General features: G+C 41.1%; 1 protein-coding gene across 2 annotated transcripts in view; it reads right to left on the bottom strand.

The window, feature by feature from the left end:
- Positions 1-439: 439 nt before the first annotated feature.
- Positions 440-15,715, bottom strand: part of DTD1 (D-aminoacyl-tRNA deacylase 1) — a 101,841-nt gene continuing 86,565 nt past the window's right edge. The window contains exons 5-7 of one of the 2 annotated variants that reach the window (XR_014710988.1): positions 10,236-10,411; positions 4,387-4,427; positions 440-1,010 (exon numbers count right to left, since the gene is read on the bottom strand). Coding sequence is in view for 1 of the 2 variants with exons in the window: in XM_084624253.1 (XP_084480379.1) it covers positions 10,256-10,411 (156 nt within the window). In the remaining variant the exon portion in view is untranslated. The remainder of the gene's footprint in view (positions 1,011-4,386; positions 4,428-10,235; positions 10,412-15,715) is intronic. The other variant, XM_084624253.1, reaches the window with a different exon arrangement.

Genomic DNA, 15,715 nt, shown 5'->3' with positions numbered 1-15,715 from the left:
GTTAAAGGGACAGGACTAAAATTTCCTGGGCTTTCACACAACAGCAGTTTCCGTAGCCTGCTATTTCTCTGCTCTCACTGCACTCTGCCAGTTTTCAAAGGTTATTCTGCCTCTGCATCTGATAGAAATATCACCAAATGCAAGATACTGTAGATGGAGCGGCTGCCTCTAAATTTTGGTGGCCAGCAGAAAGTGTCTAGAAGATCTAGACTGACTATGCCTAAAAGAGTTAAATGTACCAAGGCAGAAACTTTTGTCAATAGAATTTTTTTTAAGGGCGAGAGGAATACGATACTCTTCAATTACAAACTTTTCGGACAGATACTTGTGCTCTGCATTAGTTGTATTGTTAAAGTTCATTGCGTCCCCAAGATTACAGCAATCCATATCAAACACCAGCAGGCGATAAGGTAGTGTAATTTGTTTAATAAAGTGTTTTCTTTTTTAAAAAAAAATTTTATAAGACACACGTATTTCACAATAAATGATCAATGATACATGAAAAAAGACTGCACTCCCAAACCTGGTGTTAGACATAGATTGTACAATATATGGTAATGTACACAGATATACACATTGCTATGGAAACGGGCAGCACATGACACCACACAACGAAAATGAAAATTCAAGCTTGCTTTGAGATATCTCCAGAATTAAAGTCAGAATTTGAGGAAAATTGAATTTATTTTTGGAAACTGATCATGTGCTCTGTTATCATATGTTCTGTTACAATCGGCATGAAAACAAGTCACCCTTCATTCACTAACCATGTGAAAACAAACGCAGATACACAGAAAAAAAGCTGTGAATCATTTTCACTACTACAAATACATTTTACCTGAAACTGATAACATTCCTTTGGTTGTTTTTAGTACAGAATGATGGAGAGTCACAATTTCTTAGTTCTGTTTTCCTGCTTTTCTTTCTTTTCCAAAGTCTTTTAAGATCGACGCTGAGGATAACGTAAACTGTGAATTCTTAAGGATCCAACATAGCCTTTGTATGACAAACTGTTAAATGCAAAAAGAAATATGAATATCACTAGAGACATACAGGAAACTTACAGGCTTCTTTCAAACCACATGAAGAAAAATACCTTTGCTTGCAGTCATGTGAAGTCTCCTCCATGAACGTTTTTCCCTTTGCTACGCACACCCCACTTATCTACACCACTCTAGATCAGAGCTCCATTTAAAAACCAGGATAAAAATACATGGCTGAGTAGCTAAAATAAATAACTAATGGCACCCCACAAAAAGGAACAGCCCCCATCCAGTGGAAGATCTGCAGATTTGTATCTACGCAGTGTAATGGTGAGGCCAAAATTGTTGGGCTATTAACAAGATGTAGCAAAAATTTACTAAGTGCTTCCCCTTCCTCCAATATTAAAACAAGATGTTGCAAACACGACCAGCCTCTGTTGCTCTGAAGTATAGACCATATAATAGTAAGCTCTTAAAGTAACCCTCTCTACCTTCTGGCTTGATTTCAGCAGTTATATGTCACAGAAACCTCATTTGTTGTGATTGCAGTGAAGAGAGACAAATAATTCTCATATGCATAACAAAACTTCTTCGGTAAACAGCACTTAATTAGATCTCATTAGAAATCCTGCATTCTCATCTGGCAAACCCCCTGGCAACCCCCCGCATACATACTGCCATGGGTCAGAGCTCCTTTTGTTTACTAAAGTACATCGTAAATAGTGTCCGCAAAAATACAGTAATGGCAACTGGCCAGTGGAAATATTAGATTTACTGAATGTGTAATATGCCACTCCAGTACTAAAAATGAAGGGATCATCTAGTTTATCAGGAGACGTTTTGAAGAGTGAACTGTAGGCTAGCTGGTGTTAGTAAGCCAGCAGGATGTTAACAGGTAGAGAACATTAACAGAGCTGAGGACTGGAGCATGGGACTGCATACTCTATGATTCCAAGACAAAGAAATGTTTCCCCTTAAAGGTTTCTCAAGATCTTCCCTGAACAGACTAAAGCCTTTATAGAGAACCTCCTCGTGCAACTTCATTCATTCATTCGCTTGGATCCAAAAGGTATGGGACCTACCATACTGTGGAATTCATCCCTGTAGCCCTATGCACCAAGCGGCATCACAGATCAAAGCAGTTTCTAACCAATACCTGATAAATCATAGTCCAGCCTGAGCTCTATAGCTACAGCATTTGAGAGGAGGGACCAGGTCTAACTTAGTCACTGTGGTAATAAATGAAAACGATTAACAAACTGAGATCTCAAATAGCCATTCAAGGGAAGCACTGCCTTCTTATTAGTAAAGGAGAAAATTTTCAAAGGTGCCCAAGTGATTTAAGCAACTATGTCCTATTGATTTTCAGTGGGAAGCAGGCCCATCCCTTGGGCACCTTTGAAAATTCTACCCAGACCAGAAGAAGTGTTCAAAGAAAGGGTGGGAAGCCCTGTCTTAGAGACCTCAACCATGTCCGAGATTACAAGATACTCAGGGACGTGGCAATTAAAGAGGACTACATGTCAGATCAAAACGTCTCAATAGCAGCTGCCAGGATGAACGGAAAGGGCCATTTGTCCAAGTCATCCTCAAAAATATTTAGAAATATTAGGAAGTTAGGGAGTCATAACTGGATGACTCATTTCTGGTCTCTTTTCCACTTTTAGACTGATTCCATAGCAACTCTTGGAGACAATGTTTTCTGGAGATAAATTATGGTGGCCACTGCTTTCACAGAGATGCCTCACTATTAGGGAAAGCTAGGAGGGCAAAATATCTCAGTGCCTCTTAACGCTGAAGAGGACAAAGAATAGGATTTCCAGACAGGCCACCAGAGAGCTTGAGAATAAGAATTTACTAGACTCCAGCTAGAATCAGGTCCAGATTCAGCTAAATCTCTATACACTAGATCTGGATTATGGCAGACATGAGTGGCTGTCAGGAGTTAAGAAGTCTCTCCCAAAGGCATTTATTACCACGCTCAGAACTGTGGGGAATGGATTCTAATAATCCTATCAACTGTCAGGATGTGGGGTATTCTCTCAGCCCCAAAGAGTCACAGCTGTTTTTGTTTTTACAAATAATATTTTTATGACTGTTACCACTGAGTGCATTATTTTCACTTAAGTATATTATAGGCCAAGACAAAGTTCAGGTCTCTTGGGTCAAACTAACAACAGACCCAGCGGGGCTTGCTTCTCATTTACACCAAGGCTATTTTACGCTTCTCTGGCAGAGTAAAGGGGCCTTCAAATGGAAGGAAATTACATTTGTACCCACTCTAATGCCCCCTCTGTGCTGCCATTGTGGTGTAAAACGGCTTGGGTGTAAATGAGAATCAAGCCCAGATGTTTTTAAAGACAAGGGATTTTGAGGAATAAAGCAGCGAACAACATACCAGGAAAGCCTGAGGTGTTGTGTCTGGAAAAGAAGGATGAAAAAGTATAATTGATGATGCAGTTAGTGTACACAATGGATATAAATATGAGAAAGGGCTTTAGCTGGGAGAGAGAGAGAGAGAGAGAAAACAAATTATTATTACAATTGGTCTGGTAGGTCTTGATTGATGGAACCTGGAGTGTGACAACCCAACAGCTGATTTGTGAATCCACAGTGACAGAATAAGATAAGGTGGGAGCAAGATTAATCTGCTCAGGGCAGGATATTTCTTTCTAGTCACACCAAGGTCAGATCAGGACAAGAGCTGCTGAAAAAAGTATCTTATTCTGCTTAAAGAGTCAGAATATGGAGCTTGACTGTGTCAGAATCTTTTAAAGGAGACACATTACAAACCCTTCTTCACTAGCTGGGACGGGGCTATGGATATAACTGGTATGCTTATCTCTGCTAATGGAAAAGCCCTGCAGGACTTCTGGCTGGCGTGCCTTAAAGCAAGAGGATAAGAAAAACAGAAGCAGCTTTTAGCAGTTTTATGTCATTTGATAAAATAACCAAGTCACATTTCTTCCTGATGAATGCAGAACCGTTGATCGCCTGGGAACTTGAACCGAACTGGAAAGTATCTTTGTATCTTCAAAGGAAATTTTGCACAAGATTGTATAGTCATTCATTTTATTCACTTTCTTAGATCTTTCTTGATATATGTGATGTTAAGGCCTCCAAGGATTTTTCAGCTCTTCAGTGTCAGCTTCCAGTGCAAAGCTATGAGAAATCTGCAGCTCACTTTAGCAGGCTCTGTCGGCTTCCTGAAACAGGAACAGCGTACAGGCAACTGCAGCACCAGCTACAAAACGCTCTACCATCAAGGAGTCCCCTCTTTGTTTTAAATTTTGCTTCACGCACCCGCCACTGGATTTAGTCATTTGAGTGCAGCTGAACTAATGCATGGCAGGCTGGCAAGTCATCAAACTCCACAAAAAGAAATAAAGAACAAGATGCAAACCTGGACAATGGATTCAGGTACACACGGTTCTGATTCTTCAGCTGAAATACAGAGCAGTTTTTTTTAAAAGTACCATCATTTCACCAGGAGCAGGTCTCATAAAAATAAGAGAAATTAAAAATGAAAGAAACATATATGGTAACATAGTTCACTCCTCAGCCTACGACCATCCCCTGCCGTATAACCTTAAGTGCTTTGTCCAATCGAGTTTTGAGTCAGGCACTCACGGGGGTTTTCACCACTACTTTATAAAGCTTGTGTAACACACCTCACTGTCAGGAAACTGTTTTCCAAAAACCCATTTTAGACGAAAGGTACGCCTGACCAGAGATGTGCTGCCAAAATGTTAACAGGGGGCTTCCCTAAAAATGTTAGCCTTAGAGGTTCATGTAATGTCCCCTGAGCAAAAAACCACCCCCCAAACCAACAGCCTGCTCACCGACCCAAATCCACCTATTTATTCCCTGCTCTTCCCTAACCCCTTAACAAACCAGAGGCTGGGAGTGGGCAACAGGGCATGGAGCATTTGGGTGATTGCCTGTTCTGTTTATTCCCTCTGGGGCACCTGGCATTGGCCGCTGTGGGAAGACAGGATACTGGGCTAGATGGACCTTGGGTCTGACCCAATCTGGCTGTTCCTAACCATCAATTCCATACTCGTATTTCCCCACAATCCATTAATTACATTCTCCCCCGCAACCATGAATCTTTCAACACCTCCCCTATCCTTGTGCCCTACAGCCCACCATGCTCCTCCTTCCAAGCACATGTCCAATTTCTTCCACATACAAGATTTTTTTTTTTAAGATAGAGTTGACTTTGTCAGAATCTTTTAAAAAGGAGACACCATAAACCAGGCTTCGCTTGCTGGAACAAGGCTGGGGATGGTATGATTTTTGCTGCTAATGGAAAAGTTCTATAAAACCTTCTGGCTCATGTGCATTAAAGCAACAGGATAAGAAAAAGAAAGTAGCTTTTAGCAGTTTTGTGTCCATTTGACAAAATAAGCAAGTCACATTTCTTTCTGATATATATATGCAGAACTTTTGATCGCCTGGGAACACTAACTGAACCTGAAGATATTTTCTTATCTTCAAAGGAAATTTTGCACAAGATTGTACATTTTTTCCATCTCCCAAACCATCAATCCTTCAATCCCACCCCTATTCTTCTACCCTTTAACCCACCATGCTACCCCTTCCACATGTCCAATTTCTTCCACACAAGCCATCTGAAAATTCTGGCTAAATGAGAGTAAGGAACATCCTACTCCGGAAATCAAGAGAGACATGAAAGCTTCTGTAAATGAAAACGCCACCAATTAAGATGTTTCCACACCACTGACTATTTCATGTATCTCCACAAATACAAGAAAATGATCAACAACTGAGGAAAATACCCACAGAACAAAATTAGTTGAGAATTAAAACATTCCAGACAAAAAGAAAAAAAGCCCACAAGAGCACTGACCCCTCTTGACACCTACATGAGGGTCTGAAAAGCAAAAGTATGGAGCTATGCAGCGACGACAATGAACTACTGTCTAACTGGTCGCTGAAAATTGCAGACAGGTCTTTGGTGACATTGTATAAGCAAAAGTTTGTATCTGATAATTATCATGAACTGAAGAAAGTCCATCTGTGCTGTGAATGAAAAAGACTTTCCTTTTTTTCCTCCAGAAAAGAAGCCTCGCTATTCTTGTTTGTTCAGTTTACACGGAACATGTCCATTTTCTCCACATACCACTGCTTCTCATTCAGGAAAATGGCAGATGCCAGTCACCTGGCTTCAAGTTTTCAAATACCAAAAGCATGGTCCTGTCAGAATGTTGCATTGCAGATCTGTGACGTCTCCTTTCGTTCAGATGATTTTATTAAATTAAGTGGCATTTTGCATTTCCACCAATGTGGAACATAAGAGCTTTAAAACCTACAAAAAGCTTAAGAATGACATTTACAACACATTAACAAAAGAAGACTTAAACCCAAAAGAGTAAGGTACATTTATTCCACTAATCCCAGGCACAAAAGAATTTACTACTTACATTCCCTTTCCAAAGATCTAGTTTCAAAGATGTATGACAACTCCTATATTATTCCACCTATTTTTAAATCAAGATTGGATGTTTTCCTAAAAAATATGCTCTCGTTCAAAACAGGAACTAATTCAGGAAAGTCCTAAGGCCTGTGCTGTAAAGGAGGTCAGACAAGATGATCACAATGGTTTTATAACCTATGAATCTACTCTTCTTATAGGAAAAGAAGCATTGACATACGGCACCAAACTAGTGGTCCATCTGTTCCAGTATCCCATCGCTGCAAGTGGTCAATTCCAGGTACTAGTTAATGGCCAGTTTCTTCTTCTTTTGTTTGTAATTAAAAAACAAAAAAGATGCCCTAAAACATGAGGGTTTATATCCCTATTTTAAATACCATCCAATGCCAAATGGATGTCCTCATAAACGATATCTATGTCTAATTCTTTTAGACATTTACATAAGTCATACGAATGGGTCATCTGACTCCTACGAAGATCTAGGATTCAATGTTATATTGTGGCAATGCCTATCGCAGGTTAATTATGAGCTGTATGAAAATATTGCCTTTAATACGTTTTAAATGGGTTGTCTTTCTGTTCTTTGAATGCTACTTGTTCTTCTACTATAAGAAAGGATAAATCAGGAGCATCTGATTTACTTTCTGTATACCATTCATTATTATGCATACCTCTACCATATCCTCCTATTCTTCTCCTCTAAATTAACAGTCCCAGTCTTGACAGTCTCTCTTTTTACAGAAGCCTGTCTGTGAACTCCTATTTCTGCCATATCTTTAATGAATGCTGTGTAGTTGTAGTCATGTCGGACTCAGGATATTAGAGAGACAAGGTGGGTGAGGTTATATCTTTTGTTGAACCAACTTCTGTGGGTGAGAAAAACAAGCTTTCAAGCCACACAGTGCTCTTCTTCAGGGATGGGAAAGGAACTTCCAGCATCATCACAAAATACAAGGTGGAACAGATTGTTTAGCATAAGTAGTTAGCACATATTGTAAGGGACCATTCAAGCACCCCTGCAGTCATAGGACAAAAAGATGGGGTTAGTGGGTCACAGGTTGTTGGAATAAGTCATAAATCCAGCGTCTCTGTTCAGTCCATGATTGTTAGTGTCTAGCAGAGTAATAAATTTAAGCTCCCAGGCTCATCTTTGAAAGTGTTGTGCAGATTTCCTTTGAGGACGAGGGCTGATAGGTCAGATCTAGTTTCTGCAGGTGATAGGGTGTTTTTGTTTTTTATTGTTTTCCTGTGCGAGTTCATTGGAGAGCGTAGTGATATGCTCCGAGGAGAAAGTCCGGGATACACACCTTAACACACACAAAACCACATTCACCGAACATGGGCACTCCACCAGAGAAGTCGTTCACATTGTGGAAGAGGCCACTCAAATACCCTGAGAGAACCTGCTTCAACACAGAAATAAAACCCTCTCTGACCACACCCCTAGTTGTCACGTACCACCTCACACTGGAACCCATATGGGATAGCATCAAAGAACTACAGCCCATACTCTATGGGGACACCATCCTGGAAGAAATCTTTCCTAAACCCCCTCTTCTGGCCTTCAAACACGCCCCCCAACCTCTCTAAGCTCCTCATTAGAAGCAAGCTCCCCACAGACCAGGACCCGAAAACAACTCAAAGCATCATCAGACCCTGCCAGAACAACAGATGCCAAACCTGCAGACTTATCTCCACTGCTACAATGATCAACACACATCAAGATCCATGGGTCCTACACATGCCTATCACAAGATGTGGTGTACTTCATCCAGTACACTGAACGCCCCAACAACTATGTGGGTGAAACCGGACAATCTCTACACTCCAACAAACTCTCACAGGAAAATGATAAAAGACAAAAACACCCTATCACCTGCAGGTGAACATGGTTCACAAAATGATCACTCTATATACATATTTGTAGTTTGAAATGCAAAACATACAACTTTAGAGTTCATTTTAATGTTTGAAGTGCCTGGGTTTAAAGAAGCAGGGTATATTGTTTGGAAATAAATGCTTAAGAACTTTGCTACTTGCGTTCATAAAACCCAAAGATATCTTGAAATGCTACGTGTATGTATATAAATATGTGCAGACCTATATTCAACCTTGGGCTGAATTTTTGGGGGAAAGTTTCACCTAAACAAGTTTAGCTGTTTCAGAGAATGAGATTAAGAAAAAAGATGTTTTGTCCATTTAAAAAAAATTGTAACTGTTTTGTTGAGATATTCTAGCTTCTCCCTGGCTTTGCAGCAGGGACTTGAAATTTGGTAAGGGATTCCCCGCCGTATCTGGGGTGTGCCTTTTGCTGTCCCCAGGAAATCCACCCACATTTGGCCAAGTTATAACTCTCTGAAAATCTCAGTTTGCACGTGAGCAGTAGAAACTTGTTCGAATTTGGCAGCTAAATTCTTTGGAGATCCTATCTACACTGAGCACGTTCCATGCCAGGGCTGCGGTGGCTGAGCCGGATTTTGCCTGCAATTGCTTCGTCTGGCAGCCAGAAATCACTGTAGTGTCAGGCACCATAACTAAGAGTAAGGATTCAGAGTAACAGCCGTGTTAGTCTGTATTCGCAAAAAGAAAAGGAGGACTTGTGGCACCTTAGAGACTCACCAATTTATTTGAGCATAAGCTTTCGTGAGCTCACGAAAGCTTATGCTCAAATAAATTGGTGAGTCTCTAAGGTGCCACAAGTCCTCCTTTTCTTTTTAAGAGTAAGGAGACACTCTCTCCAGTGCTCCCAATGCACCCCATGCTGGTGGTACAAGCAGCAAGCAGGAGGAATCATCCTGAATGGAAGGCAGAGGGTGAGCAGCTGGAAGGGTCCTAGTTTCAGCCCCAAGAGGATTCCGTAACCTAGGCTAATATAAGGGTAGCTTTAGAAAAGATTGTACCTTTTCCTACATAGCCAAGGATTTTTCAGAAGTGTACCTGCCAATAGTCACAACTGCGAGCCAAATTCACACTTGGGCCTCGTCTACAGACAACTCCTACTGGTGCTGCCAACATTTCTGCTGGTAGTCCTGGCGGAAGCCTTAGCATGTGCAAGGTTTTGAGTGATTTCCAGCATTTTAACTGCTAGGGGTGAGATTTCGTGCTGCACCTCTGTGAGGCACAGCGCAGAACTTGCCACCAGCTGGAGAGGAGTTGGGTGAAGGCTATGGTGGCGGTGGCTTTAACCAATTTTGCTCTCTCCTAATCCTGGTCTGCTCTGGGGGCTGGAGAGGCAGCTGGCTTCCCTATGGACTGCGTGTTGCGACTCTACCTTCAACACACCCCTCCTACCACCAAGCCCTGGCACTCCCCCTACACCAGGGCTTGTAGTGGGGTCCTGAGAAGGCAGCCAGAGTTCTTTATTATGGGAGTCCTCTCCTGGCTGGAACCAGGGCTTTCAGACCTTCTTTGCGCTTGGGACCCTTTCGCCCAGCATAAACGTGGGGCAGAACGCTGAGGATCTCACTCGGTCATGTACACCACAGTCTGGGTTCGGGGTTAGTAGAGGTGTTAGAATTGCAGCCAATAATAAACGAGAAAAAAGTGACTGTTCAAGAAGCTGAACTGAAGAGGAGATATACTTTTGAATTCTCTAAATCAAAGATGCTGTCATCTCCAACTTAGCTGTCTCCTTTAGGGCCAGGCTGAGGATACCCTTGTTCACAATGAATAAGTACCTCGCCCAACAAATAGCCCCTTAGGCTAGTCACTGCGAACAAGGGTATCACTATTAGGCCTTTAGGCATTTGCAAGGTGACTGTCAGAGTATCTGGGCAAGTGTCAAGGACTCGTACCTGAGGCCTGCTTTTGAGGATCAAGGTTCCCTTTCAGAAGACACATCTCCCTCTGCCCCACTGCTTGCACTGGGGTCCTCCTTATTACGAGGGGCATTTCTTTCTCTACTTGATTCAGAGGGTGCCTTGGTTCTGGTCTTCTCTTTCCTTTGCTGCTGTTTTTCAAGCTTTGCCAGCTATTAACAAAGAGAAAGGAAAAGAAACACTTTAAAAAATACAAACAGAATATTAGACAATAGCACCAAAAACTTCCTGAATTTGAACCTCTCTTCTGCAACTACAATAAAAACAGGTTTCAGAGTAACAGCCGTGTTAGTCTGTATTCGCAAAAAGAAAAGGAGGACTTGTGGCACCTTAGAGACTAACCAATTTATTAGAGCATAAGCTTTCGTGAGCTACAGCTCACTTCCTCAGATGGTTCCTAACGTCACAAGAAAAGTGAATAATTTATAAGATGTGATCTCAGTGGATTGGAGGTGAATAGAAGAGCGCTCATCCTCACGCTCTTCTTTTGGGAGTGCAGTACCTGGTCATTTGACAATATGGAAAACTGATTAAAGACCTGGATCAAACAAGGACGGAGAGTTTAATTACAAAGCCCCGGATCCACAAAGGGACTTAGGCCTCACAATGCTGAGCACTTCGGCACCTAACTTTTAGGCATCTAGAAAAATCACAAGAACACCACTGCAGTCCACAAAGCCTAAGTTGGGAGATGGGTGCCTTAGAATGCTATCTGCAAAATCCAGTACACTGGGCAGGGAACCAACGAGGACAGGGTGGGTGTGCTAAAAAACCTCACCCTTTCTCAGAGACAGGCTCTTAAGTCCAGGCTACATGGAGGCACCTATCTCTGCTTTGTGAACCATGAATGGGAACCCACCTGGAGTCAGTCACACTCACTCTCTCTGGCCCAGTGACTATATAAGTATTTATTCCCAGTGAAACAGTCATTGGACCAGAGAGACAATGAGAATGACTCTGTAGTCCAGAGGTTAGGGCGGCCACCTGGGAGACCCAGGGTCCAATCAGCCTGCTCCAATCACTCTTTCATTATCTATCCACAGTGGAACAGCTTCAATGGGAGAGAGTGAGGGGGCCACACACCAGGATATCCCATAGCTCAGTGGTCAGAGCACTCTCCTGAGAGGTGGGAGACCCCTGGGCAAATCCTCTCCCGCCTTCTGGCAGAGGGGGGGTGGAATTGAACCTACGTCTTCTACATCCCAGGGGGGTGCTCTAACCACTGGGTTAGAAGTTAAAAAGTGGGTACTACCACCACCTCCTCCTCCTAGATTTGAATAGGATACGATCCGGTAGACGGCCTCTGAGCATGCTTACCAGATCAGACCCCATACTTGGGTTAGGCGGCCAACAAATGTCTTCCCTGGCCTGTGAATCACGCCGGGGCTTCGGCAGGAGAAAGGTGCCTGGACACCTAGAGGGAGGGAGCAGCGCGCATGTCCAGAGGCAGAAACTTAGGCACTAAGGGAAATTTTACCCTGAAAACTTAAGCACCAAGTGAGTTTAGATGCCTACAGAATTTGGCAGGAGTTCTGTGAATTGCGGGGGAGCCAAACCCCAGACATAGGTGCCTACCCCCAAACTTAGTTGTTTAAGTCTGGGGTTTAGATGCCTAAGTCCCTTTTGTGGATCTGGGCCAAAGCTCTTGTAGAATTCCAGTGGAAACTCACCAGCTGTACAGCCTCGTGTTTTAGAGGGGCTTCATAATTTCAGCCATTTCTTATTCTGTAATGTTATGACTAAGGCAGAGCCAGGAACCAAATAAAGACATCCCATGTTCTGAGACCCAGCCTACACGACCATGCTAGAGGGGAATGTTATCTTTACAGAGAAAAACATTTGTATGGTCCAAAGCGAGGAGAACAGAACACCCAATTTCAGCCACATCAGAGAGAAATCTCTGCTAACATTGTAGACCTAATATTCAAAAGGAAAATAATGAAGAAATCATTTCTCAATGTAGAAGCCTTCAACCCAATGTGAAAAACCAAATTAAGTTGAATGTCGGTGTCACTTTGGCATTTATCTCCCATTTTTCAGAGAAGCAGCCTGCAACACGTTTCAGGTATGTTGCTTATCAATAGCTACCCTACTGACTAGAGACACTTCATGATTTTAGTTTATCAGTTGATTTGATTTTCTGTAATCTACTGTAATTTATCAAACTGCTTTTTCCAATTTCTTCTGGGTTAATAATGTGTTAGCTGCAAATCATCATTTCAAGGCCATCAGGACTTTTTGGGAATGAAATCAACAGAGAACAAACTGAGCTAGTTTACGTGTTACTATTCAGCAAGCTGAGAAACAGCTTCTTTTTCCTGTCTGAGATGGTATAGTGTAATAGTTTAATTCATGCCATACAGTATATTGATAAGTCATGAGGACAAGTATGTAATATTTCGCCCAATGTATATGTATCACCTATATGTACAACAGTCTAAATCCCATTATATATTATTATAAATTATATAACATGCGCATTATTTTCCCAGCAACACTACAGATAATACAGCAAGTGAATGTTTTAGGTGATAATGGAAAATTGGTACATTTGCATCCCAGGAAATCTATGATACATTTGCACTGCAAAAACCAAACAAACAAAAAACCACGGCAGCGAGTCTCCGAGCCCACGTCAACTGACTTGGGTTTGTGGGGCTCAGAATAGCAGCGTAGATGTTTTCAATTGGGCTGAAGCCCAGGCTTTGAGACTCTGCCCTCTCACTGGGTCTCAGAGCCCAGTCAGTTGACTCAGGCTCGCTGCCGTGGGATTTCTTCTACGGAGTATTTGTACCCCTAAAGTAGAATTGTTATTTTAAGAACCTTTGTAATTTTTGGCTGTTCAGCCTCTCACAAAGCACTGACAGGTGGTACATGCAGTTCATGCTGGTGGCTATTTATGTTGTGGTAATGGTAAACTCCAAAGGCCCAAATCAGAAGCAGAGCCTCACTGAGCTCAGCCCAGTGTAAACACGACTGTCCCTACTGCAAGGAGTTAACAATCTAATTTAAGAAGCAACACAAGTGTGACAAATTGCACAAGGGAAGGAAAAACTGAGGGTGAGGGAACAGAATGGGAACATGCTAACATGAAGAACTCAAACATTCCCAACCAGTTTTAAAAAATGTTATATGTATTTTGATATGTGCAAATAATAAACAAATAAAAACTAACTAAATAAATACCAGCAATCTTCAATCGCTTAGCCCTCAACCTAGCGGTTATCAGTTACATTTATAAATCCGATATTAACCTCCAGCTACACCAATGCAAAGGTGCCATGAGGAGATGGTAGACAAGACCCACTACGACAAACCTCTGAGAAGTTACTCGTGTTATCAATGTGTTTCCTCATAGAATTACAATCATTCCCTTTACTGAAACACACTTAATCGCAACAATGACCCACCTACCTTAAATAACGGTGGTGGAAACAATCTCTGCTCCAGCCGTGTAACCGTACCTTCCATAACTTTTATTTAATAGTTTGTGATAATGATGTGATGATCTGAACCAGATGAAACCCATTATTTTGTAACCGATATTCTCCTGCTCCTCATATTATTCAATTGTTTAAAAAACAACATATGGCACCATGAATCAAACAGTCAAATTTTCTCTGAGAACACTGTGAACCAACCTAAGAAATCTAAGTCTGTACTTTCTGAACTTTGAAAGCAGCAGTGTATGCAAATTGTGGAATTTGCATTATGAAGCAGAAAAGCCACAATGTTTATTCTATATTTTTATATTATATATTTGATATGCAAATGGACCAGATATCCTCTTAGGATAACAGTCTTCAAGTTACTGGATAGATGCATGTGAAAACAAAAATACAACTTCGAAAGAAATAGTAAAGACTCATGTATATTTAATGAAATATTTGCAAAGGTCATTTTTATCGTTTGAAACAGTTCATATTTCTAAAAATCAAATAGACTAAACCAAGCAGAATAAGGCACTACAGATAGAAAATTAACTAGAGATCTAAAGGCAACTCCAGATCCATCTCAAAGCAGGTCAGGAATCCAGGTGTCAGTATTTGAATAAACCCCTTTCTTAGAGGATGTGGCACCTTTAATAGACAAAAAATGGGAACTGAGATAACCAGGTAATTCAGTCCTGTCCCTGGGTTGCAGTGGTCGAAATGGCAGTATTCTCCCCCCAAAATGGAAAAGATGTAACAAATGGCTTGAAGAAAAAAAGGTACCCACCTTTTTAGTTGCTAAATTAGCCTGCAACTTGTGTCAGACATGGGATATAGTATCTATTACATAATACTTTATTAAAAGATTAAAAAGCAGATTGTTACCCTCAGCAAAAATACAAAGAACTCGTGAATGACATGTATGAGACAACAATCTAACTATGTACTTATATGCTACCATCACCGTACCATTAATCTGTGGGTCAGAGTTCAGATACTTGGGATGTGATCAAATAAGTATTCCTAGTACAAGACTGATTTTGACCTTCGCTTTTCACTTCCTTGCTTTTAAGTGCTTGGGTTTGTTAAAATGATGTGATAAGCAAGTACAATGTTGTCACTATGTTTAAAAAGAGTTAAGTTAGTTCCATTTTTTGGCTTTGGATAGAATATAATCTGAATTGTAAACACTCTGGTCCAACAAATCATGTCTTGCAAGCTTTCAATGTATTACTGAACTTTTTATAAAGATCACAATGTCCTTTGAGATGGTTTTAAAAACAAGCATAAGACATTTTATTGTTACCATTACACTGTGTTTGTTGATTTGTTATTGTTGAGAGACTTCATGTGTGCAAATGCTGTAGTCAATGAAGAGCATTTCCATATTTTCCAAGACATCCTGAGAGGATCACAGACTACATACCTTGTTAAATGAGTATGGGCTGCAAGGGGAGCAATTAAGCCTTCAAACTAATTAGGAAACCATAATTTTCAAATGTAGACCCTGGAAACTCTGACCATCCAATCTACTGATGCAGTGTCCTGGAGCTCATTTGTGTTATCTTTCTGGTCCTCAGCCAGAGAGGGCCAGGGGGAAGGGAGAACACACCATACCAAACCAATCAGTTACACAGAAATAATCCTCCAATTCCACCCATGTGTTCTGAATCAAGAACCCATGGTTATTTCTTTAAATATCAGCTTCAGTTTTGGTTCAACTGCTGACTTCCTGGAGCATGGTAAGAGTCAAAAGTGTCTTGAAATATCTCAGGTGTTGTAAGGCTATTTTTCTCCTCATCCCATATAAAAATGCAAAAGCCCTCACTACACAGAAGGCAACTTCTTCCATTTAATATTTATATTTTCTTTCGTTGTGACTGAGCTGATAATCAAATCATCTGGAACTATGTAAATACACATTTTTTCCACCACTAAAAAAAAAAAGCCCTTAAATAATCAACATGCAGATTAACTGATGTATGCGATAACAATTTTGAAAAAGGTCAACATTTACATCTGGGT

Source organism: Lepidochelys olivacea (genome assembly GCF_965140295.1).
Source record: "Lepidochelys olivacea isolate rLepOli2 genome assembly, chromosome: 3".
Taxonomy (NCBI): Eukaryota; Metazoa; Chordata; order Testudines; family Cheloniidae; genus Lepidochelys; species Lepidochelys olivacea.
Note: the sequence above shows the minus strand (reverse complement) of the source record. Positions and strands in the feature narration are given on the sequence as shown.